Raw genomic sequence first — 25,202 nt, 5'->3', positions numbered from 1 at the left:
TTTTTTGGCCAGCCAGCGAACAAGCCTTTGTAGAACAACACGTACGAACAATTAAAATAACCAACCGAGAGCCGCCGCCTCAGTTCGCTTGTTTATCCGACTTTTGAGGGCCAAAGAAGGCATCCGAAAAATTACACCTAGACTGAAAAGAGAAACAAATAAATGTCCAGCGGCCAATGAGCCGTAACGTGCGATTTCCATATACGGATTTTGGATTCCGAGTGCACCCCCCCCCCACCGATGGAGTCGACTCCAAATGCAGTTGGTTATGAAACTCGGCTGGGGGGATTGACGGTTAATTGTGAATTTCCGGTTCATTGCAGGCCCCCATTAGCCAGAAGCTGAGCCGGGCTACGGCTCCATCGACGATCCATTGTGGGACACAGTCAGTACCGTCACTCGTCAGTCACTTTGTCACTTAGTCAGTGAGTCAATGAAAGCGAAACCCCGCCATATAAATGGCCCTGCAATGTGGGTCAGCCATTTGCATTTGATGAGATTCCTCGATGCCACCAAGAACACTATAATAACATCGGGCAAATGGAAACTTTTCCCCCATCTAGAGTTATATAAGTTTTGCATTCGAGCCAAAAAGTAATCGGGAATGCACACACAACGCACAATGGAGATATCGTATCAATATTTACACAGAAATTAAGAATTGTCAAAGCCGCAAAGTCCCCGAGAAAAGTTAGTCAGGTGCTCTAATCAATTAAGTCAACGCCGAAACACCACCCAACCAACACCTTGGAACTCCAGTCAGCTGCGGCCACACTCTCCGCTCTGTTCCGTTCAAGGGAACGACGCCTTCACCTTGAAGTACCAGGTTTCCCCCGGATTGGACAAACAAACAATCCTCTGGTTCTGGAAATTGCATAACTCCAGTTCGGCTAGTTGCCAGCTGATTGCCCATGGGAGAGGTGAGAAGTGATATTTTTGTCAGGCGAGAGGGCTAATGTTATTAATAAATATCACGACTATCTAATCGAGAACAGAGCCAATTTTGGTCAAGTGTTTCGATCGTTCATGCGGCAGGGGAATCGATGAACTAACTCCGTGACGCATGACCCTCCTTCTAGTTGCGCAAGGGCTTCGCCGGAAAGCGACTGAATGTGTAATATAATTAGTTGGTAAATAGATCGTTCTCCAAACAATAATCTGAGACAAACAGAGAGCCCACCGGTAGGGCGCCGCGAAACTCAAGCCCGCCAGCTCCTCTATTAGCTCAGCTTTCGCAATAGGATCTATCTACTGGCTGGCATTGCACCCGGTCTTCCAATAAATATTATTCCCAACTCTATATATTTTATTTGCAATCTAACAATCGCCCACAGCACCCAGCTTTTTCTTCACTCTGACGTCAGTTTGGGTTGGATTTGCAATTAAAATTTGGCAATTGCCAAAACAGAAACCCATTCAACGGTTCTCACAATTTTTATCAGCCTGCCGTGGGGCGTTGGACACTTCCGATCAATTGACGTATACGAGAGCTGGAGAGGATCGCTGGCAGGTGCGTCGGCCGAGATAAACAATAGCCCGAGAACCGAACCCGTCAAAAGTAGCTGCTGCCTTTTTATCGGTCCATAAACAAGCGGATACTTTATTTTTGATCCACGGGATACCCAGTAAGTGAAAGGGGATATAAACAGGGCAAGTCAACTATGTACATCAGCTGGCTCTATTTTCATTTTTCTAAATTTTACTTTATTAAGAATAAATAACAATTCAGCTTAATTCCAAATAAATATTTATAGCTGCTGCGGATTACTCAGCTTTTAAATGTGGTTAACATTAGTTTTCAGCTAGAAATTAGAAAGATATTTTCTATATCTAACACCTATTATAAGGTGTCTTAAAGGCTCTATATATAATATTCCTGAAATCCAGAGAGAAAAGAGAATTACCCTGAATTTCTATACAAGTTTATTTAAAATTTGAAGATTTTCTCCCTCCAGGTCATCGCCCAGTCGTATTATTAGCACTTTTTTGGTCAAAAGGTAAGCAAATAGCAGAACCTGGCTGCTGGCATTCAGTTTTGAACGATTAAAGAAAAACTTTTGGGTGTGCGAGTGCGAATATTTAAATGGTGAGATAATGATGTTGTTCCGCCACCCCAAATCCCTTCCTCTTCTAATAACACATGGATTTATATTTATGTAGTACATATACATATGTAAAATGGAAATCCGTTTAATTAGCATTCACGTAAAATGGGCAAAGGGCTTCGAGTCCGGCCAAAAGCTCTGCCGAAAAGAGGGTTTCGAGCGGGGTGATATCACCTGGAAGAGTCCGCCCAATCGAGAACAAACACCGCTAGCGATAAGATAAAATCAAACTCAAATATTTAACATTGGTATTAACACAAGTTTTGCCACTCAGCTGCCTGAAAGGCACACACACATAGGAACACACGTAGCTGTGATCGTGGGCTCCCCCCCTCCCGGAAGTTCACTCGATTCATTCACGAATGAACACTATGTTAACTTTGACCCACAAACCCAATAAAACGTAAACAAAATCCACCCACGCATTAACTCGAAGTTGTGGGAGTTTCACCTGGAGTTTCCTCCAACTGGGCTTAATTAGCTGTTGCCAAAAAAAGAGACAAAACGCAGAAACGTGAAGAGAGTGTTGGGTGTTTATCGGGTGGCGGAAAAGAATATTCAGAATGATAAGATATAAGTGAACTTGCGATAAAAAAAAACGCCAGAGTTTTATTTTAAAACATACATATGTCGCATTTCTTACAGCAGGAAATGGAAAATGCAAACGTTGTAAAGGAGAACTTAAGTTCATTTCGCACAAACCAAATCGAAAAGTCAGCTCATCAATTGATAACGCCGGAGTGCCGTGATAAGCTTTTGCCAGAGAGCTCATAAGCGGGCTCTCTTGGAGAGTAATATTTGCAATTAGCAAGCTTTTTTGCCGATGAATTTCGTAATCCAAACAAAGTTGTGTGCGTTCTAAGGCGCGTGTGCCGCTGGCTATCCACGTGTTTCCTAGTATTACGCTTATATGGCAACGGGTTTTTGGCACTCTCTTTCAAAAAATATCTTTCTCTTGTACAGCACTCTCCAGTACACTGGAAAATAGTGGAGGCTCTTGTTGAAAATTATGTCTAAAGATAGATCTTATGAAGGTATTAAAGATATTTTCTTACGTTTTTAAAGGAAATGTACAGGCTTTCAATAAAATATACAAAAATTGTATTTGTAAGTTCAAAAAAGATATAATTCCATTAATTACTAAGAGCTTTAAATATTTTTAGTATATCATATTGAATACTCTGTGTCATTTATCAAAACTACAAAATATATCTCATAAATAAAAGATATTTATTTCACTTGACAAAGCAATTTCATAAATTCTGAGCTGTTATTCTGCATTGTTCTTTCAAAAATATACAAATATCTACTCAATGTATCTCTAAATCCATGAAAGATATAAATTCACTAATTATTAAGAGCTCAAAATATACTTGGGATCTTATAAATGCAAAATGTATCTCATAAATTAAAGATATTTATTATATATGTTCAGCTTTTATTCTGTATTATATTTTTAAAAATATATATCTATCCAATGTATCTTTTCCTTCAATATACCGACTATTCCTCTCAGTGTAGCTTTCGCCATGGGCTTTTGCTCTCGCGCTCCGGTGAAGTTTGCGGCTCTTGGAAACCGGGGGCTCCGATAGCGTGTCATTCGGTGCTCAGCTCTCTCCGCGAACGGTCGATCCGATCTCCGATCTCCGGTTTACGACCCCCGATTTTCGCCAGGTAACCGAGCTTTTGTTTCGTTCGGGCAACTCCAGTGCCGAGACGTGTTGTCGGGTGCGTGCGCGAATCCAATCCGATCCGAATAGGCAGCGTTCCCAGTTCCCCTCGCCGTCTAGGTAATTAAAAATTATATAGTTTCCGTTGGCACACACACTTGTCGTCTGGCCCACACGGCGAACGCAAAATAAAAACCAACGTAACGTAAATGAAAATCATAAAATATAAAATGCGAAAACCAAAATCAAACCGCCAGAGAGCTATCAAGACACTTGCATTCGGCGATTTACGAGGCTAAATTGTTTGTGACGCGCCGTTGTTGTTTTTTGCCTCATTGTCATCCCCCTCTCGGCGTTGCTTTTTGGGTGCTCTCTCTCCCATTTCAGATACGAATTTTGTATCTTTTCGCTGCTTCCTCTGCTGCTGGGCTCTTTTTTTTTGTTGGGTTTTTGCCCGCCATGCGACACATTCGGGGATAGCGGCGGTCTGGGGAATCTCGGCGAGAAGCGATCTCCGCCAGTCCAACCGCAAGAGCCCGTTGGGTAGCATCGTGTGTTGAAGGACTCTTCAGTGGCGGGCATCTTCAGTGCTTTCAGAACAAACGACAGTGAAAAATACGTACTCACGCGCGATAGCGCTAAGCAAACACACATATCTGATCAAACAAAAGTGCTCTCAAAACTGAAAATAAAGACCGCAGAAAAACAGTGCGAAGAATTCAAGCAATCCGGCGTGTGGTGTGAGTTTGGCTTCAGACTCGGTCGGGCCTTGATAAGCTCCCGAATTAATACAAAGCCCAGCAGTCTGCTGGACGTGATAAGTAAACCGAAACCGAAAGTCTGAAAATAAACAGCAGCCGCGAGTGTCAATCCAGATAGTAATTCGCAAGGGACTAATCGCGGAATCTGGACATTCCGCTTGATGTAAAAGGCCAGGGTTCGGGGTCGGGATTTTTGGAACTGAAACTGAAACAAGTTGCTTGCTCACTAGCCTCACTTTTATTACTTATCTGTGGCTTGCATTTGCGGTCGCCTTGCGGCCTGTGGCAAACTTGACCCTATTTCCCAACTCGGCCGAGTTATATAATTGCCAAAAAGTAAGAAAGATACGAGAGCCGGGGATGAGCCAAGCATATAATAAAAAACGGTTACTCTCTTAACCCCCGGGCGCGGGTACTTAAAGCTACTCGAAGCCCCGATTGCGAACTCATCTGACTACAATATATATATTTCGAGAGAGGCACGCATTCGCGTGAAATCTCCGCTACCTACGCTAGCTGCAACTCAACCCCGATCCGATCTGTCCATATTATGATGTGTATATAGTATTGTTAGCATTTGAGAGCAAACCCACCCGGCTGGCGAGCTTTCGGGGCCCTGCAACTCGGGAATCGTTTACGTAAATCATTAGAAAACCGCACACGGCGGAGGCAGTAGCCCACCAACCAGGTTGATTCATCCAGACACGGATAGGACAGCGATCCGATCGATATATATTCTTTCCGAGTTTTCACCTTTCCTATTGTGGTTTCCCGCAGCTCGGCACCCACTTGAAACGCTGGGTGAATCACTGGGCCACGAAATGTGTGTATAAAAAGAAATATTAATAATACGCGTACAAACTTTTCAGCTTGTCAGCTCTAAAAGCAAGCACTCATGCAACGTCACCGCCTAATGAGATTATCAATCAGCCGGGGAGAGAGATAGGGTGAGAGCATCGATCCCGGGTTGGGAAATCCAAGATCTGCGAAGGTGGAACGGAACTCCCAGTCGCGCCGAGTGGAGCCATAAAGCCCGGCTCTTGCGCAATCCTCCTCCGACTAAAGCCAAGGTGCTAATTTCCAGCGCATAATTCACAGAGGTGTGCGAGTGCGAACTGAAAACTGTTTTTCAGGCAATTTCCAGAAATCGGCTTTATGGCCAATAACTCGGCGGCGTTGGCCAAGCCAGCCAGGCGAGCGAAAAAAAGCTGAAGCTCCCGGGGCCCATCACCTTGGTGGGTGCTAATGTCTGTCTATCTATCTGTGAGTGTGTCTCAGACACACTTATCTCTTTCCCCGGGGTTCGTTAGGTTATCGGAAATGTGCGGAATACCTTTGCCAAATCATATTCCCCATTTTATCTTTGAAAGTTAAGAGAAAGCTAAGTTTGTTCTTTCTGAATTCTGCTCAGTTTGGTGTTTGAATTGTTCAGTTACATTGGTTTCCTGTTTTTTATCTTTATTCCTAACTTAATTTATATTTATATTTATAAGCGAGCTTCAGATAAGCACAGAAAATATTGGAATTTCCTGGTATTTTTTTTTAACAAAATTCATTAACAAATGAACTTGACTGAAACATCCCCATTGCTACCCTTTCTGCCCTGGTCATTTTTCCATGTTTCAAGTTCAATTCCACAAAGATTTTTTTGGCTCGTTTTCGGCTCTGCCTGGGTGAGTGATCGCAAAATTGGCGCCCCGCGTCTGGGGTCTCGGCTTTCCTCGTTTTATGTTTCGTCTCGATCCAAGGCAATCCGAGATCGAATGCAGTCAGTCACGTCACCTTCTCACACCCTCGTAGAGCCTAGCAGTTGGGTGCACTTCGTGGTCCCATTTTTGGTGGATGTGTCAACCTTGTCCCCATTAGATATTGAGGCAATGTTTTCCAAAGGGGATGAGCAGCAAATGTGTTTCGATAAGGCGAAACAAGCTGTTATCGAGGCGCAATCAAAACAATATCATTGGGCAACTCCACTGAGAGTGCGGGGAAATGGAAATGCCCCGACATTGGAGTGCTGCATTCTATAGTATTCTTAATGAATAATGAAGAGTGGAGGACGGGGCCCAAGTTTTTGTCAAACGCAAATGAATGCCCAAAATCCCAGGGCTCAAGTGCACATGACTCTGGGCTCTGCGCTTTTTTGGGGTTCGGCCCTATCTATAATTAGCAAATGTCCCGCGATAAGATAACACTCCGTCGCAGAGATAGTGTGGAAAGCTCTTCGAAATGAAAGGAATTCCGCGATGGGGCATATGGAGAGTTCCGCTGCCGAGAACGATGGAAACTATGACGCAGACTGGCCCAGCGATTGTTTATCGGTTTTTCCGCAATTTCCCTAACATAAACAGCACTGGGAAATAGTTTCGTTCTGCCGCCCATTCAAGTTCAACAGCCCAGAAGAGTTCGCCAAGATCTCTCGACATCTGTTTCTCAGATCTGTGGGGCAGGTGGCATTCCAAAGTTCACAGAAGCCAACGAGTTCATCAATGGCAGCTAATTTGCATGTGATGTGATCGGGCATCAAGCGATGACGACCTCAAAGATTAGATACATTGTCACATCACTCCAGACCAGTCCGAGACCACTCCAATCCCATCCAATCCATTCACAAAACCCGCACAGTGGGCGTTCGCGGATTACGTGACAGTATTTTCGGGCACGTCCCTTGAATAGTAATCAAGCAGCAGGTTATTGGCTCTTTTGGATCTAACAATGGACAAGCAACGCCCTGAGAATCGACGGGCTAGTGATTCAGTCAGGCATTTATTGTCCAAGTTAGTCTATTTTCAGCCCAGGGAAGCCGTAAATTCTTCACCTTGATGCTTATGATGATCGGGCTGATCGTCGCTATGAACTCTGCTGACCCTGGGCCAATTTGATGTAAATCTCCTTTTCGTTTTCGTAATTTTGGGCAAAACTTTCACACTTGGCTGACCATTAGGCCGGGCTGGACTAGGGGATTAGGCAGCTGCAGCAGCTGAGTGACAGCCTGCCGACGAAGCAAAGTTCGTTAAAAATGTATTTAGACGGCCGGGCAATTAAAGCTTTAATTGCAAACAATTAAAATCAAAGCCAAGAAATAATTGCACAGATAAATCGAAAACGCTCAATGCAAGTCACTCGGGTGCGCTCTCTCGCCGCGAAGTCGGTATTAAGTTTTAAGGTTCCATTTCGCATCGAATCGCAGATACTAAAGCCCCCTTTTATCCATTTCTTGCAGCTCTGAAACTGGCCATTAACCGAGGACGGATCGTATGCATGTCTTATAGAAGGTACGAATTGAGTTGTACACACGCCTCGGATTGGCATTCCCGAAACATGGTCAAGACCAAGCCAGCGAGGCTGGGGTATTTTTCGGCACTCTAAGCGGGCATCGGGAGAGTCATGCTGCGGCGTCAAGCAAACCAGTTCAGATTGTGTGTGTGTCTGCTTGGTGTGTCTGTGGGTGCCGGCCGGCTTCGGTTTGCTTTCTGCCTGCTTTGCTTGCCAACTGGCCTAGCCGTTTTTGGCTCTAAAAATAAAGCAAGTGGTCATAACTGTCAAATGCCGCTCTCCGCTTTATCGGACTGCCGTCGATCCCCCATCTCTCCATCTCTCCATCTTCTGGCCAGTGGCAATGGCCAAGATGCTGGGACCACTTAAATGGCCGGCAAACGTGCGTGCTCTTAACGTGTCAACTGCCAAACGAAGCCATGAAAAACGGCCGTAAGATCATGCGATCTTTGAATGCATCCACAGCTAACCGCAGGCTAATTTGTCCAAAGGAGTGTCCTGAGTGTGCACTGGCAGAAATTAGAAGGCCATAAGCTACAAAGTGTCTAGGGGTCAAACTTTATTTAATTGTGAATCTAGGGATATAAGATACAGCTATAAGCTGAAATATAAATAGTAAACAATTATTTAAGATACTTTATTATATCTTAAAGATACAATTCTTGAAATACCAGTTAACCTTGTAATTTCTAGTAGATTTTCCAGTAGTTTAATTCATGAATTATGAATCAAATTCCATATAAAATCAGCACCTTTTTAGCTCTCCTAATTAGCTAAATTTTCCCTCAGTGAGTGCACGAATTGATGGCCTGAACTGATGGGCTCTTCTGGCCTGGAATTCGCCTTCTGTGCTTCGAAAACCCCAGCAGCAGCAGCAGCAGCCGCCAGTGGGAATGTGAATGGGTTACTGGCCATAATTACACTGCACTACACATGCTCAACTCCTGGGAAGGTCAACACTTGCTCTTGAATCGAGGCCCCGGGCACAGGGTTTCTGGTTTCTGGTTGCTCTTTTCTGGTTTAAAGGGAAATAACCAAACAGCTGGGGAAATTCACGTTTAAACCAATTCCATGTGTATATATTTTGAGAAACAATTGATGACGAGGCTTCTCAATTGGCCTTGCCATATTTTCGTCTATTTTGACGAAAAATTTCGGCTCATTTCAGTGACGTCATTGGGCGTTAATAATTTCGTGAAATTTCACCAGCATGGTTATGACATCACCTGACTAACTCAATGAGTTTGAGTCAGTTTTCCTGTCACAAAACACCTCTCAATGATTTGGCATATACCACACACAGTATATATTCTGGGAAGACCGACAAATAATGAGAGTCAACAATTAAATGTAGTTTACGGTGACTGTCAATTTTTTAAATTGAATTAAATGCTTAGGATTCCATAGAAGCTGCTCATCGGCGGCATTACTTGCTGTCACTTGTTTACAAACATAATTGAACTTGAACTCGAGATGTGCAGTGTAAATAAACCAGAGAACGACGTCGACAGACGGCGGAATGCATTTTGCAGGTGCAGATTGGCAAATAATTTCTCACAGGGGGGAACGCGGCAGCAGGCAGAGGCGTCATCCCGGCATTTATGGCATGTAGTAAAAATGCCTATCGGCTAGACACAAAATTGTTTAAGCTAAAGACCGATTTCGGCCATAGATACAATCGATCGGCGGATCTTCAATTGATTTTTTATGAGGCGACTTGCTGATTTATGGTTGTTATTGAGGCGAATACATTCGAACTCACCTCGGGCTGTAAGTAATTCCTCGAATTACGCCGTTTGTGCTTGCTTTCAATTTAATCGGAAGCAGAAGCAGAAACAGTCGCAGTGTTAATGAGATGCAATTCGCGCGGGGAAGGTCGGCGCACGAGTCCATTTCAGCGGCGGTTCCAAAAAACGCAGCCCCCACAAAACGCGTTAATTTGTTCAGATACAAATATATATGTGTAGTATATAAATATTGCCAAGTCTGACTTTGGTTGCCAATTGCCTCATCGGATGCCCAAAATGAAAGCGAAAACGAGAACGACGCCGACACTGAAACCGAAACTGAAACCGAAACTCATGACTTTAGAACGATCTGCAGGGATCTTGTTCGTGTTCGTTTTTTGCCAATTAACGAGAGTGTGGCTATTTATTTAACTTGAACATTAGTATGCACAGCTACAGCATAGATGTGTATCCGTATCTGTATCTATATCCACACGTAACATTCTAGCTCGAGTCAGCTAATTATGGCTACGTGGCGCGAGTCCCGCTGAGCTGATTTGATCTCCGAACTAAACTTGTTATTGATAAACCTCAGACAATTATAAGGCATTGATCGGGGGACAGAGTAAATTAACGTGTTTTTAATTGAATGCCAGGAAAGTTCATTGAAAAGTCAGGCCCAGTCATCAGTTCCCGGTTCCTGTCTGCCAAGTGGAGAGAACTTTTCGCACAAATCACTGTCTGGATCAGTCAACAGAGCAATTACCAATTAATCGCTCAACTTATGACCAGAGAATTATGGGTTTCACAATCACTAAGGAACAAAATAATAAAGCAAAGTCATGGTCATGTTGCTATTTGGTTTTAGATTTATTACTCAAACATAAAGTGTTTTAATTTAGAAAAGTAAATAAAATCAAGACAATGAAGATAACCTTAGTAATAATTAAATGAAGCTCCATGGAATAACATTTTTAATAATTGAGTATGCCTTCTTTTACTTTATTTCTTTCAATTAGCTTACACATTAACTTTTAATTGGGGCACTAATAGTTTTATTTTCTAAATTACCAGGGAACCCAAGGAAATCAAGAATAATTAGCTAGGCCTGGCTCTATATTAATTATTTACTATTAAAATTAAGTGTCTTTCCAAAGACCTTATTATACATTATGCTTTATGTTAGCCAAGTTTCGGTTCAGAGAAAAATTCATTCACTTTTCTTCTGTGGCTTTTCCCATTGCGATCTCCTCGGCCTTCGGTCGCACCTATGGCCACTGACAGAAACACTTATCCGAACTGGCGTTTGGCACTAATCAGAATCAACACTCGTTGACACCCAGGTCCATCATCAATTTCTCATGTGTGTGTGTGTGCTGAGACTTAAGATTTAAGTTTGTGCGACGGGGCGTGGGTGTCAAATGTTTGCACAGATTGCAAGAGGAAGCCCGAAAATAAAAAGAAAATAAATTGGGAATGGGAATGAGAATGGGAATGTATTTTTAAGGCAGCCTTTCTCTTTCGTCGGTTTCTGTTTATTTTGAGAATTCCCTGCAACTGTTTCGAACCTGAGACTGAGAGGGAGAGTATAAGTATAATGTATTCGAATGTCGAGATTCTTTGCGCCCTGATTCCCCGTCAGCGAGCACATTTTCTGGCCGCCTGCCCAGAGGCAGAACATCAGAAAAGATCAGCCGACAGCTGATAGTCGCTGATTTCGTAGGTCAAGTTCAAGTGTAAGATGTGCGTACGGCCTTATTCCTGCACGGGATTATCAGCGAAACGGGGACTACGCGGCGTATACGCAACACTGGGCCAGAGGGCCAGCCTTATGTATGTGGAGCTGGTACATTGACTCCGCTTTTTGTGCCTCGCTTTCTGGTCTGGCCAACACAACACACGTTTTGCATAATTCACATAATTTCAGCTTACGCCCTGCACTTTTTCCCCTCGATTTTGGGGCTCATATTTTGGTTATGCAGGGCCCCGGTGATTGGTTTTCTCTCGCTTCGTGGAAATCAATTAAACACTGGCTCGGGCTCCGTTAAAATTCGAAAAGACGAAAGAGAACGGCTGCGAACCTGAATATGGGAAAGAGTTTTTCAGGTTACGCCAGAATTTAGGCTCATTTGCACTTGATTGAACAGTTGAATTGCAAAATGCTTAAATGGCTTTTTATTGATAATGTTGACGGCGGACTCCGCGGGCAATGTGGGTCATTATGCATGGAACTGCACCGCACATACGCGAATCTATATATAAGTATAAGTATATATATCAGTCGATCTGTCACCCGCCCGTCGGAGTCAGTCGGAAATTAGAATATGCTAATTTGTCTTTCCATTGCCGCCGACGACGACTCGCTGACTCTTGAATGGGCATTGTGAGCACTGTGAATGGAGCTGCGAGATCTGTGAGCTGAGCACTCTGTGCTGGCCAAATCCAATGGCCTGACTGACTCACAAGCCTTGGCTTAGACGTCATCTCTGTCTGTTGGCGGTTTTGCCGCTTTTTTTCCCTGGCTTAATGCGGTCAACACATTAACGTTTGCGGCAGCTTCAGACCCGCTCCACTCGGCGTTGTCTTGGCCCGGCAAAATGCCCAAATCACCTGATGTTTTAATTGCCTGGCGTCATCAGTTTTTTTCTCCGTTTCTTCTGTATTTTGCAGAGAAAGAGAAATGAATATGGAAATGAAAAGAAATGTGGCGAATTTGTAGAAGGTTCAATAGAAAAGTGGTCTGTATAAGCATAAGCGTATGCTAAACGAGGCCACTCCAAATCCACATCTAGCTGCAGTTTGCTCGAAAATAGAGCTTATTTTAATACATAAATTTATATGGCCAAACAAAAGCCCAAACAAACACTTTCATTTCATCATTGTGTGGCTGCGGCGCGAGCGCAGGCTAATTGAAATGTATAAAAAAGATTTGCACAAATCTAAAAATACCCATATATAACAATTTATTTCGCTGGCGATCGCAGCATGACGTGATTTAATTTTTTCACATTTTTCGTGGCGTTGTGCGATCTTTTATTGTATTTATTTTTTTGTTCGAGTGCGAAAGAACGAGTTGAGGAGGAACAGAGGGAGATCTTTTTATTCCAGTTGAACTCTTAAGATTTTACCCGTCTCCGTCTCTGTCAAGGTTGAACATTTGTCATCGTTTAAGATTTCGCCGCTGTCTGGCGCTGATTTCTTCCAATTTGCAAAACTTAGAATACTAAGTTGGTCTCGTTTTTGCTTCTGCTTGCCATTAAGTGGGCATTTGGTGGATGTTTTAGGGCCCCCGCTCCCAGTTCCGCCCCTCTCTAATTCCCACTTCCTGTCGCCACAACATCAAAAGGCTCTTGTGTGTGTAGTCTATGCCCGTCTGAAAGTAATTAACCAAGTCCCGTGATCGAATTATGATATCAGCCCCAGATTGCAGATCTCAGAGAGCAGAGCAGTGCAGTGCAGAGATTTTAGCAAAAGGCAATTAACCGCATTGATTGCATTTTGGCCGCAACAGGTGGCAGCTGCAAATTACGAATTCAGCAATTGACAGATTTTGATAAATGTCCAGGTGAAAGTTCCGTTTATGCCGAAGCATCCCCGTCGCACTCGCAATCGCGGCAATTTGTCAACACCAAAGCCAAAAGAAGACATGGCCGGTTGCCTGTTTAGCCAAAAGAAGTGACACAATTGCTGGTAACCACTTTTCTCATGTGTCGTCGCCGAGCTGTGCCTCGCATGAACATAATGACACTGACCTTGGGCTCTGGCTCCCCCTTCGGAATCTGCAACTCTGCGGAGATTTATTTTTTTGCCTGGTCGTGTGACGCCTCATTTCCAGTTGGCATTTTCTGCGCCCGATCTCGATCCCGGTCCCTCGACCCATTCCAATCCCTCAATTACTTGCCCAGCAGCAGCAGCAGCAGCAGCTGCAGATCTGCATGTTTCAGGGTTGTGACCATTTCCAATTTGCAGCCTCATTGCTTCGAAAATAGGGCGGAAAAGGGGCAAAGAAAAGGGGAATCCCCGTTGGGAGACACGTGCAGCAAAGGGGGAAACTAGGAGGTGGAATCTTAGCATCAACCCTTGCGAGATCAGTGGCAATTTTAGTTTGCTACTTGCATGCAAATATAGTCCGCAACTGTTGAATAATTCAGATCCGCGTTACAAATTGCAAATTTAGCTGGCTGAGCCACTCACTCAGACTACTCGGCATCTTTTCTAGATCTCGTCTATCGCATGATTAGGATTGGGCATCGCCATTGTGCCGCACAGAGAGAGAAATGTATTATTATTTATTGAGTAAATGTATGTTTAATTTATTATTTATATAACAAAATCTATTACTTAATCTCTGGAAAGTATATTTTCTTCAATAAAATAGCAAAAAAGTGTTACGTTTGTTGGGATTTATAGTTTTAGCAGGCTTTGACTGGAGAAATATCATTCAATTAAGCTTTGAATAGTAATCAGCGACTTCAAGTTGACTGCCTTAAAATATAATTAAGATCTATATATAATATAACAGGGAAGTTAATTAAATATTTACATAAATTAATCTGAATCTAATTCTTCGTGTTTGCGAGAGAAATATGTACTTCTTATAATATATAACCTAAATTAATTAACTTTCAGTGTTTGTGCAAATTAATAATATAAAATCTGGTTTTGATTTCGATTTCTTTCTTCTTGACGCATTCTTTTTTATTAGTTTTTTCTTAATAATACTTAAAAAATTTGTATGGAGAATACTTATAAAATTGTTTATATAAATAACTTAACTTTTTAAGAATTTGAGATAAATACTTATAACATATTTACGATAAACTTAAAAACTCTTCAAGAAAAATACTTATAAAATTTTAAAGAAAAATACTTATAAAATGTTTAAGAAAAATTAATTATAAATAACGTATTTCCTTGGAGATTTTCGGTTTCCCAGAATCAGGCTTCCGATTATAACGAACATATATCTTTACCCCGAATACATTAAGATTTGGCTCCGTGCACGTCAGCCGTTCAGTTTTTGCGGTCAGAGGCTGAGGGCGTCTGCTTATCAGTGGTGGAGGGGCTTGTTGCTGTGGGCCGGAGGGGGGGTGGGTTCCAAGCGAGCGCCAGTTGCACTTAAATTGCATCCACGAGACAGCCGTCAATCAGTTTGCGTAGCGTGGCTCGTGGAAGGCGGGCAATGGACGTTCGCAAGCCGAAGATTCGGATTAAAAGCGGGCCGCTGGCAATCTGCTCTGATTAAGCGAGTGCAAGTGCCCAAGGCCCTCGCTCCTCGGCTCCTCAGCTCCTCAGATTCTCCGCCTTCGATTCTACCCAATTCTGCCAGAAGACTGACTCACTCTGCGGTGGCTTTTCAAAGGGATTGGCGGTGCTGGTGGGTCAGGTGCCTGCCTCGACTACTGATGTCACGGAACGAAGGGGTGAAATATTAATTACCCTTCGCAAAGATAGCGTCAAATACAGAGGTGATAGCTGAATCTAACACCGATAACAACTGTCGATAAGACTGGGAGAAAGAGAAAGATAGAGAGAGCTCTGGAAGATGGTAGAAAAGTAGCGGGGATGACGCAACCAATGACGATGACAAGTTGCCAGGCGGAGAGATACCATAACTGCCAAAGCTCTGTTAGTTTCCGCTCAAAGGTGTTGCCGTTAGGATCGACCATCTATAGCTTCGGCGATACACGAAAGAATCAAGTAAAATACTTCCATAATACCGTGCTGTTGAGAGCATAGTAATTGCCTCATTTTAGACTTCAAAGTACACTTATCTTCTGCCAGTTTTGCCACTTCGAGAGCTTTGGCTAGCTTGTGATTCATTTATAATGGTTGTCGTTAAGTTTTTTAAGTTAAAACCAAAGTTCAATTCTGCGAACTTATTAGTAATTCCCATATACTTCTTAATTTATTTCTAATTGAACTATTTCTTTTGAAATATCAATGTTGATTTTGAATTTCTTGCCTTCATTTCAGTTAAGACACCCAGCGAGGAAGCAAGTAGGATCCACTGCCATCACAACACACTCACACAGCACAAGCCAACGCCACAGCCATGGATCACTCCCACATAACCGCCTGGCTGGCCCTGCTCCTCTGCGTGGCCGTGGCCGCCACTCCCACTCCTGTCCTGGACTGTCCGGCGGACTGCAGCTGCACCCTGGCTCAGCATACACACAAGCCGCTGTACCACCTGAAGTGCAACAGCACTGCCGGCCTGCGGCTGGCCGAGAAGCCCTTCCAGACCTCAGTGCCCGTGCATTCGCTTGATCTATCCCACTTGGGCCTCACCCGGCTGGGCCATGTGCTGGACAAGCTGCCCGAACTGACCTCCGTGGATCTGTCCCACAACGAGCTGTCGGAACTGGGGCACCTGAGCAAGGGTCTCAAGCGACTGAACCTGAAGCATAATCTGCTGACCTCCGAGAAGCTGAAGAAGCTGCCCCAGCACCTGCAGGTGCTGAATCTGCAGCACAACCAGATCGGCCAGCTGCCCTTGGAGCTCACCCACATGCACCAGTTGCAACAGCTGGAGCTCAGCCACAACGCCATCAACTGCTCCTGCCAGACGCTGGAGGTTCGCAACTGGCTGGTGGAACGCATTGTCTACATGGAACACCCGGTGGTGTGCTCCTACCCGTTGGAGTACAAGGGCCGTTCCTGGCTGCAGCTGAAGCAGGCGGAGATCTGCCAGAAGGAGAAGCAGCATTGGTCCGATCTCGATTTGGAGGAGAACGAATTGATGATGGGCGATCAGCCGGCTGCTGCGTCCGGAGAGCACGAGAATGAGGACGAGCTGGGCAAGGACTTCCTGCCGCTCAGCGGCCAGGGCAAAACTGTCACCTCCAAGAAGGCGCGTTCCCCGCAGGAGCCCCTGCCCGGCGACCAAGTTGAGGGCTCTGGAGACCTCAGTGAGACCAACATGGAACTGTCTCTGCCAGTCGAACCAGAGGCTGCCGCCTCTGAGGTTTCTGAGGCCACCACAACCAAGCCGGAGAGCATTCAGGACATAGTGGAGGATGAGGAAGACGACGCTGAGGCCTCTGGCAGCGGTGGCGGTTTGCTGATCATCCCCGATCCCTCCAAGGTTAGGATAGCTTCAGAAGAGGACCTGGAAGAGGACAAGGAGGCGGAGAGTCCCACGCCCCAGGAGAACGATGGCAAACCACTGGAGAACCCCGGCAACGGCATCTTCACAAGCCACATGGGCATCTTCGAGGGCCAGGAGAAGGAGGACAAACCCGTCGAGGAAGAGCCCATTGTGCCGATTGTTCAGACCAAGCTGGATGTCACCGATGTCAAGTCCGAGGTGGTCACCGACGGCCCGCTGGACAGCAGTAAGGAGTCCGAGGACGTCCAAACCGCCAGCGTGGGCAAGCGCACGGACGACAGCAGTGCCATCTACTACCTGCTGGCCGTGATCGGCCTGATTGTGGTCGGACTGGTGCTCTTCGTGGCCATCAAGCGCTGCAAGTACGACAGCAACGCCGCCGCCCGCGATGCCGAGGCGCAGCGCCAGACGGAGCTCCTGGACATGGACAAGAAGCAGCTGGGCAAGCCGCTGCAAAAGAACGGCCATGGCAATGGCCAGGAGCACTCTCCGCTGATTGGGGAGAAGACCAAGCTGGACGAGGCCCAGATCGTAAAGAAGCCCTACGAGAATGGCGACGCCAAGGACGGAGCCAACCAGCAGCCGCTGCTCAATGGCAACGGATCGGCCAATGGCGGTGCCAAGGATGGCTCCGCTCCCGGAGAACCCGCTCCCCACGAGTACTACCCCATCAGCCCCCGCTACCCCACACCCCAGTCGCCGCGTGCCTCCAAGTACGCCCAGCATCAGCAGCCCGCTGCCGAGCAAAACAACAACAATGAGCCGGACGCCGCCTACCTGCCCTCGTCCCCGAAATCCGGCCGCTACTCGCCCGTCTACTCACCAGAGACGGGACGCGTCAAGATCAAGCTGACGGAGACCCCCAAGCCCAAGACCCCCATGCTGGTGACGCGCAGCAAGTCCAATGCCGGCGACATCATCACCACGCCCGTGCCCACACACCTGTCGGTGCCCGTCAATGGCCACTGATCTGGGCCCAGCCATCAGCTCTCGACACAGCCCGACTCACGACTCCACGACTCGCCCCCGAAAGAGTGGCCTGTTCCTGCCAGAGCTTGAATCGCACTCCTGCGCCATGGTGCCTTCATCATCGTCCGAGCTCTGAACCAGGCACACTCAGGGGTGTATTCATCACCAGCAACACACATAGCCAACAACAACAGCCATGGATGCAGTGCAGCATCCGGCATCCAGCATCCAGCGACGATAACAGCAAACTATTCGATTTAAGCACCCCGCTCCCCTCTTAAGTGTAGCCGAGAAGTAGTGTCTAGACATAAGTAAATTAATTACGCCTAAGCATAAATCTAGTGTAATACCAAAGCTAAAATATATATATGCCTGATGCAAACAGACGACGTCGAGGGAATGCTGAAAAACTGAAAAATACCGAGTAACTACTACCGAGGAGCTGAGAGACGAAGGAAACTCTTTTGGAAAATAATAATAATAGTAATATATGCTTTCAGCCTGCTTCTTTTGCATGTGATGTGTACACACCATACTTATTGTATATGTACTTTTATATCCTACCAGCATACTGTAAACTACTTAAGCTCCCTTCTCTTGTGAAATTACAATGTGTTAAATCATTAAATGAGCGACTTTTCAAATATAAATAAATCGTTGGTTTTTTATGTTGGGAAAATCAGCTGAAAATATAAATGAAATCAAGGATTTTCATCAAGATTAAGAGGGGTTTCAGGGATTCTATAACCATCTCTGATGGCAAGTTTCATTTCTCCATTTCTTCTAATAGAGCGTTATTCTTATCGTTTGTTGAAATACAAATTCAAATTTGGCGGTTAAATAAATGTTTTATATCGGCAAAGCTTCCTAGCCAATATTCCAACCAGAGCTTTCACTCAAGAGAGTTCGAATTTGACTTTAGAAATCTCAATTTTTCGAAATTGCCCAACAACCACGCAGAGCTTTCACTCAAGAGAAAAAACTCCACTCAACACTTGTGGCCGAATAAGTGGATACAGTGTTATGTATTTTTGTTTCTTGGTGCTTTTAAATAGTCTTATTATGGAAATGATAACTAACAGGGAAATGGTTCGTATGCGGTGCCTAGAACAGAGTCTCGCGCATGGGTCTGTGCACCCGGGCGTGCTGCTCCGTGTCACTGGAGGAGGAGGAGCCATCACCGGCATTGGCCGCCGTAAAGCTGCCGCTCACTCGGCGGCTGGACGAGTTCTTTCGCTTCCGGCGCTTGGCTCGCTCCAGGTCGTGCTCCGATTCGGATGGGGACGCACTAGAGCGGTTCTCATCCGGCAGGGATCTTAGCTCTGGGGCGTGCAGCTCCTGGAAGTCACTGCCGATGGTGGACGAGGAGGCCTGCTTCTTGGCCGCACTGAAGTAGTCCTCGACGGCTGGATCCAGCTCTAGAACCGGGCTCTGCTTCAGCGTATAGACCTGGGCGCTGACCTTCATGGAGGGCGGCGGTGGAAGGGATTTCTTTGGTTTCCTCTTGGCAAACGGACTGCCCGGCTTGCTGGCCTCGACGTCATCGTACTCGGGATCCGTGAGGAACTCTACGCTCGCGGCCGCCATATTGACGCGCTTGAAGGGCGGAATTTCGGCTATCTTGGGCTTTCGCTTCGTGTAGGGACTGTTCTCGTAGCTCTGGAAGTTGCCTATCTGTTCGGCGCTCTGCAGGTTCTGGGTCTTGAGGTGGGCGGCCGGGAAGCGCGAGTCCTCGATGCTAAAGCGCCGGCTGCCAGACTGGCTGTATTCCATGTGGCCTGTGCGGCGGTAGGGTCCGTACTGCGCTGTGCGCTCCTTGTCCCGGTTGGACAGCATCTCCACGCTGCGGAACCTCTGGCGGCTGTCCAGCTGCAGGCTAGAGTCCTCCGCCTCCGACTGGGAGCCCTCGCCCTCGGCATGGGTCTGAGAGCGTCGAAGCTTGCGGGAGTTTCGGGCACGCTCCGGTCCCGATAGGTCCATCATTGACTTGACCGGCCTGACCAGCTTGGGCATGCGAAGGGCGTCCTCGTACGAGGGAAGCAGGCTGATCTCCTGCTGTTGCTGATGGATGCTAGGAGTGGCATCTTCCAGGAGGATGCGGTCGTTGAGATCTCGTCTGGTGGGGAGAGGGAACAATTTATTTAAAAGAAATTGTTAAATAATTAAAAAGAATAAAACCCACATGCGTCTTAGCTCATCATCGTTCTCAGCATACTCCCGGTGATTGTCCCTGACCTTGCGCTTCTTCAGGAACTTTTGCAAGCAGGCATAGGCCAAGATGAGGCCGCCCAGCAGGAGCAGGGTGATCATGATAATGGACCAGGCCTTCTCGCCACCACTGCTACTCCTGGCATTCTGGATCCACACATCCGCGCAGGCAAACTCCCAGAGTTTGTTGTAGAAAATAGCAGGAGCGGCACAACGCAGGTGATTCTTGTCTTTGATCTAAGAAAACCAAGGATTTGTAGTAAAAACATATAGTAATACAAAGAAAACCCACCTTGGCTGGCTTGGCTGTTAAAAAGTCATAGAACTCCACAAAGAGCGGGTTGTGACAGTCGCAGATCCAGGGATTATCGCCCAGCCAGAGCTGATCCAGGAACTTGTTGCTGCCAAAGTAATAGGGCGGAATGGGGCTCGTCAGGCGGTTGCCATTCAAGTGGAGATCCGCCAGCTCAGGGAACTCCCTGAAGGTGTTGTTCCGCACAGTGCTCAGTCTGCAAAGAGCAGCCAATTATCATTTTTACCTCTCTCCAAGTATAGAGCACCCACCTGCAGTTGGCCAGGTTCAGTTCCTGAAGCGTCTCCGATCGCATAAAGGTGGGAAAGTCGCTGATCAGATTGTTGGACAAGTCCAGCTTCTGTATAACCGAGAGACTCGACAGGGCAGAGCTGTCGATGAAGGTTATTTCGCACCAGCTCATGTTGATGGTGCGCACCGAGTTGGACACGATCCTGGTCAGTTTCTGCAGAACGTTCCGGCTGAGATTGAGCTCCACTAGCACATCATTGTTGCGGATAAAGTTCCTGTCTAGTCGGGCTATTTCGTTGAAGGCCAGGTTCAGCTGCTTCAGTCTCTTTAGGTTGGCGAAGGCATCTTGGCCCAGCAGGCGGAGCACGTTCTGAGAGAGATCTAGCACCTCTAGCATGGTGTTGTTGGCGAAGGTAGTGGCATCGATGGATCTCAGAAGATTGCCCCTCAAACGTAGCTCCGTGAGCTGGGGCAATCCGCTGAGATCGATGCTGTCCAAGTTGCAGTAGGACACATCCAGCTTGCGCAGCTCAAAGGTCAAAACGGGATCCTCTTCGAGCCCGCCAAACTCTAGCTGTGTGTTCCGGGATAGGTTGAGGGCCTCCAGATGCTGCAGAGAGTCCAGGAAGAAGCCAGACAAGTGCTGAATGCTGCAATTGCTCAGGTCTAGGCTGCGCAGACTTCTCGAGGGCAAGGCCGCCATCTGAGTCAGCTGGTTGTTGGCCAGATTGAGGCGTTCTAGGTTCGGTAGCTGGTTCATCAGCTGGTCGCCGCCCAAAGCGGAAATGTCGCAGGAGGAGAGCTCCAGCTCGGTCAAAGACTGACTGGTCAGCAGCTCGAAGCTCTCGCCGCTGCCAAAGCTGCCCAAATGGTTACCGTCGAGGCCCAAGCGCTTCAGGCTCGGTGCATACTTAAAGGCTTCGTTAGGGCTGAGGGCCTCCCAGGACCCTATTGAGTTGTTGGCCAGCAGCAGGGTCCTCAGCGAGGTGAACCCAATCAGGGATTTACCATCCAGAGCCGAGATCTGGTTGTTGGAGAGATCCAGGTAGATCAGAGAGTCAATGTCTGCATATTGCGTGGGAAACTGGCCAAACTGATTGCCAGACAGATCCAGATGCTCCACGGGTATGCCGTCAAAGTTGGGAAAGGTGTGGAGGCTCCTCCGCGAGCAGTCGGCATACAAACTGTCCACCACCCAGGCACAGCGACAGGGCCAAGGACAATTGACGGCCCAGCTGGAGGAGGCCGTGGCCAGGAGTAGCAGGCAAACCAGCTCCAGGCCCATCCGCATTGCTGTAAGACAGACGGAGGAAGGTGATTGAATTTAGGCCTATTGCGCAGGCAATTCTTCCATTAGCTTTCAGCCTTTTCTGTTTTTGGCCTCTGCTTAAACGCAGTTCATAAACTGCGACGATTCCACGGCACTAGTGACGTCACTATCAGCTTGGGCTTTCACAATGTATGACTGAGTATTCACCTGCTGGATTTTAATCACTCGTATTTCCCCTTTCGAACTGCACTGCACTTATCTTATCTGTTTCTCCGGAGCGGAGGCACAAAACTGGAGCAGCCGAAAACAAACGGAAAACACAACGAGTCGAGGCGTAAATAACGCGGATTTGAGCCAAGGACTCCTATTCTAGAACTGCACTGCCTCTCCGCTGCAGCCACGCCCTCAGCATTGTACGCTCTAAAGGTCAAATTTCTGGAATTCCTTTGGAATTTTAAGTTTACTGCCAAGTTTTGTGGGCTATTTGGTAGGCTCTCCGCGCAACTGCTTGTCTAATACTGGGCGACCGAGGAAAATTACTCACCTGCTGGCCGCGGGCAGAGGCTTCCACGGCGACTGATAAGATAAGCCGCTGATAAGCCCGCCGTTAGCATGGGGTAAGTGCGAGTGTGGCAAGGTGAGCAAAAATGTATTTTTCCAGGCCCAGTGTGTGGGTTAGAGTAGAGGAAAATACCAGAAAACAAGCAATTCATTTTGAAAACTATGAAAAGCTTATTTGTAAACAACTTTTCCCAAACTTCATCCACCAATATAATATTCTTCTCTTTAATTCCCTAAATACCCTCTCAGCATATGTCAACAAATCAACCGTGAATACAAGGATATGGCCACAAATGGAGTCGTTTAAGGCTGAATAAACTTGTCACAAGATGAAGTGCAACTGCAGCACAACTGTTGGGAGCTGGAAATCCGGGACACGGGCCAGACGTGGCTTCCTCGTCTCCGACTGGCGCTGATAGGGCATTAAAATTTCCCGTTCCGCCGTAGGATTCGGCCGGAGTTCGGAGTGCAGCTGCGACCTGCAGACACCCGTAACCGGATTTATTGTAATGAAGCGTGAGCAAAACAGAAACGACGCCTCAGACGCAGTGCAAAGTGAAAAATAAGTGTAGGACGAACCCATCCCAGTCCCAGTTTCATTCCTGCTAAGAAAGCAGGAGCAAACAAAAAACAGCAGAACCAGCCACTGACGTGTTGACAGCAACATGTTTGCGGCTTGATTACGACGAAAAGCGTTAAGGCAGCAGGAAACAGCAAAATCTTAAAAAATGGAAAAGAAAATAAAAGGCTGGAAAGGTTGTGTTGAACTTGAAGAATTTTGAACACTCTTGGAAGTAAAAGACAGAATATTGAAACCATTTTAACAGAAATTATAATGAAGAATTAACTCCAACCTTAGCACATGTACTCCTCCAGTTTTCCAGAGTACAAAAGGGAAAACAATTTTAAATGGTTAGCGACAATACAAAATAGAAGTAAGTTCAGCTCAGGGGGCAGGGGTGCGCAGACAAAGACTGCCAGGCAGAATGCAGAGGTCGGCGTAATGCCGCCACTGATAAGCTCGCCAGGATACGCGACCTTCCCCCCGATTTTTCCGAACTTTTCACTATTCAAAGAGAGCGATTGTGGGGCACAAGAATTTGAATTCGGTTGCCACGGATAAGTGCACGGGATAATGAGCAGGGATGCGCAGCTCTGCTGCCTCCCACTCCGCTTTCCTTGCCGCGTCCTTGCCGTTTTAATGAAGCGCAACGGCTTTGTTGCCGAGTCCTGGCTTTTGTCCTGCCCGTGTCCCGCCTGTCCTCCCCCTTTCGGCCATTTGCCGTGGGATAATTAGCGGCCGCTGCGATGCAAAGTCATCGCTGGCGTTGGGAACTCGCGCAGTTGAAATCACAAGTTAATGCCGCACGGTCCAAGGACTGGGTCCTTTGTGTGCTTTTGTTAATGGATTGATTTTGATTTTGAATTTCTCCCGTCTAATCTGGCCTGACTTAGAGCTCTCGCCTGGACTTTGGCCTGGCCTTCGTCTTCGCTCCGTTTTATTGGGGCAATTTCCAGCGATTTTTTAATAAGGAATGAAGTGCTTTTTATTTATTTTCGGAACGCTAAGTCGCCCGCCACCCGGAGTGCAGCCAAAGTTAAAGTCAAGTTGAATGACAGCTGCGGTGTCGAGAGATAAGCACAGCGGCACCCGAGCCGCCGGAAAACCCACCCACCCAACTGTCCATCCATCTGCCAGAGGCAACCAAAGTGGGAACTGATAGCACGAAATGCGAATTCAGGTGAGGCCAGGAAGTCCTGGCAACTGGGAAATGGACATGGACACGGTCTGAGGCTGTAACTGGAGCAGGCTTCGGAATGGACATCCTGCTAGCTTAGCATTTCCTCAGATGTCATAAAGATATCCCGCCATTATGACGCCTCCTAATCGGCCTCATCAGAGCCAACACACACACACACACGCCCGCCCACATAAACGACCTCGAATTCCGGGCTTTGATTATATTTTATGTCTTAAGATTTTTTTTTATTGTCCTGGGGAGGGAGAGAAACAATTTGCTTCTATCTGCAGGACGATACGTCACAAGGAGTAGCGTTTTTGATACGCAAACATAATAGAGGGTATGGGGTTGGGAATGGTGGAGATAAAGCAATGGAGAGCTCGCAATTTGCATACTCGCTCAGTTGGCTGAGAATGCCTTATAGACAATTATATTTATTATTCAGTTATGCCGCTAGAGGGGGTGGGTGCTCTCGAACCAAAGACATTCCCATTTAATGCTTGCCATTCTGGATCTCAAAGAGAAGAACGTTCCCCGGGAAATATCTTGAATAGCAATAAATTTCGATTTTCGTCCACTTAAATGCTTTATGAATTATAAGCTTAAGACGCGCCAACCGAAACCCCTACCCCTACCACTTACCCCTTCTCTCACTGAGTACATACACCTAGCCAGGAAAAAGTTTCTTCGTCCTGTGACAGCAGGCAAAGATTTAGACAAAGACCAACTCCAAGGGAAATGCCAGCTACTGATAGCAATGCCAGCCTCCTCGGGGGGCTGGGCGAGATTTAAGAAGAAGCCGCCTGGAATGCCATCTGCAAGGGGAACCCCGCTCCAAGGACATGCCAGAGGAGGGGGCATAAAAAACCAAGGACCAAGGCGGAGGCAAGCCTTTCGCCAGGCCAGCAAAGAATGCCATAAATCAATTCGTATTAGTTTTATGAAATTTATACCTGCGGCGCACCACCAGCCAGCAGACAGCACGAAGGGATGGGGATGTGATTCGGGGGAAGAGTCCTTCGGCGGTTTAATGAGCAAATCTTTTTTGGCAACGCCACCATCAGGAGAAAGTGCTTGCTTGGCGTCAAGCGTTTCCAATTAAAAGCATAATTCATTCACAGGGCTTAGTCTCAGCCAGAGCCACCGAGTACAGTACATGTAAAAATGTAACGACTTATGAAAAAGAAGACTATGTTTTCTGAAATTATTATAAATATTAAATATATAGTGCGTCTAGATTTTGTTCACCTTTAATAAATGT

The 25,202-nt window shown here is 46.5% G+C and overlaps 2 protein-coding genes across 5 annotated transcripts; one reads left to right on the top strand and one right to left on the bottom strand.

Annotated features, from left to right (window-relative positions):
* Positions 1-3,699: 3,699 nt before the first annotated feature.
* On the top strand, positions 3,700-18,275 carry wdp (Leucine rich repeat protein windpipe). Of its 3 annotated transcripts, XM_017169800.3 has the most exons (3): positions 3,700-3,895; positions 7,757-7,808; positions 15,513-18,275. In XM_017169800.3, exon 3 carries the CDS (start codon positions 15,592-15,594, stop codon positions 17,614-17,616), a length of 2,025 nt encoding a protein of 674 aa, XP_017025289.1. In that variant the 5' UTR covers positions 3,700-3,895; positions 7,757-7,808; positions 15,513-15,591; the 3' UTR covers positions 17,617-18,275. The 3 variants fall into 3 exon arrangements, with proteins under 3 accessions (XP_017025289.1, XP_017025292.1, XP_017025293.1); XM_017169803.3 differs by lacking the exon at positions 7,757-7,808; XM_017169804.3 differs by lacking the exons at positions 3,700-3,895; positions 7,757-7,808 and adding an exon at positions 15,222-15,236.
* A 347-nt stretch (positions 18,276-18,622) lies between these two features.
* LOC108076790 (insulin-like growth factor-binding protein complex acid labile subunit) lies at positions 18,623-22,201 on the bottom strand. 2 transcript variants are annotated; one of them, XM_070284313.1, is made up of 5 exons: positions 22,183-22,201; positions 20,389-21,661; positions 20,117-20,333; positions 19,799-20,061; positions 18,623-19,732 (listed from the first exon to the last, which is right to left on the bottom strand). In XM_070284313.1, exons 2-5 carry the CDS (start codon positions 21,657-21,659, stop codon positions 18,721-18,723), a joined length of 2,763 nt encoding a protein of 920 aa, XP_070140414.1. In that variant the 5' UTR covers positions 21,660-21,661; positions 22,183-22,201; the 3' UTR covers positions 18,623-18,720. The 2 variants fall into 2 exon arrangements, with proteins under 2 accessions (XP_070140414.1, XP_017025296.1); XM_017169807.3 differs by lacking the exon at positions 22,183-22,201 and adding an exon at positions 21,846-22,154.
* Between the last annotated feature and the right edge of the window lie 3,001 nt (positions 22,202-25,202).

This window comes from Drosophila kikkawai, chromosome 2R (genome assembly GCF_030179895.1).
Source record: "Drosophila kikkawai strain 14028-0561.14 chromosome 2R, DkikHiC1v2, whole genome shotgun sequence".
Taxonomy (NCBI): domain Eukaryota; kingdom Metazoa; phylum Arthropoda; class Insecta; order Diptera; family Drosophilidae; genus Drosophila; species Drosophila kikkawai.
The sequence above is the reverse complement of the archived record's forward strand: the minus strand, read 5'-3'. Positions and strand labels throughout refer to the sequence as shown.

Excerpts from the sequence above, each read along its gene's own strand:
- wdp (XM_017169803.3), top strand. The coding sequence starts at position 15,592 with ATGGATCACTCCCACATAACCGCCTGGCTGGCCCTGCTCCTCTGCGTG.
- LOC108076790 (XM_070284313.1), bottom strand. The coding sequence starts at position 21,659 with ATGCGGATGGGCCTGGAGCTGGTTTGCCTGCTACTCCTGGCCACGGCC. Across the intron at positions 20,334-20,388 it reads CTGAACCTGGCCAACTGCAG|ACTGAGCACTGTGCGGAACA; the intron begins GTGGGTGCTCTA and ends TGCTCTTTGCAG. Across the intron at positions 19,733-19,798 it reads GATGATGAGCTAAGACGCAT|ACGAGATCTCAACGACCGCA; the intron begins GTGGGTTTTATT and ends TCTCCCCACCAG.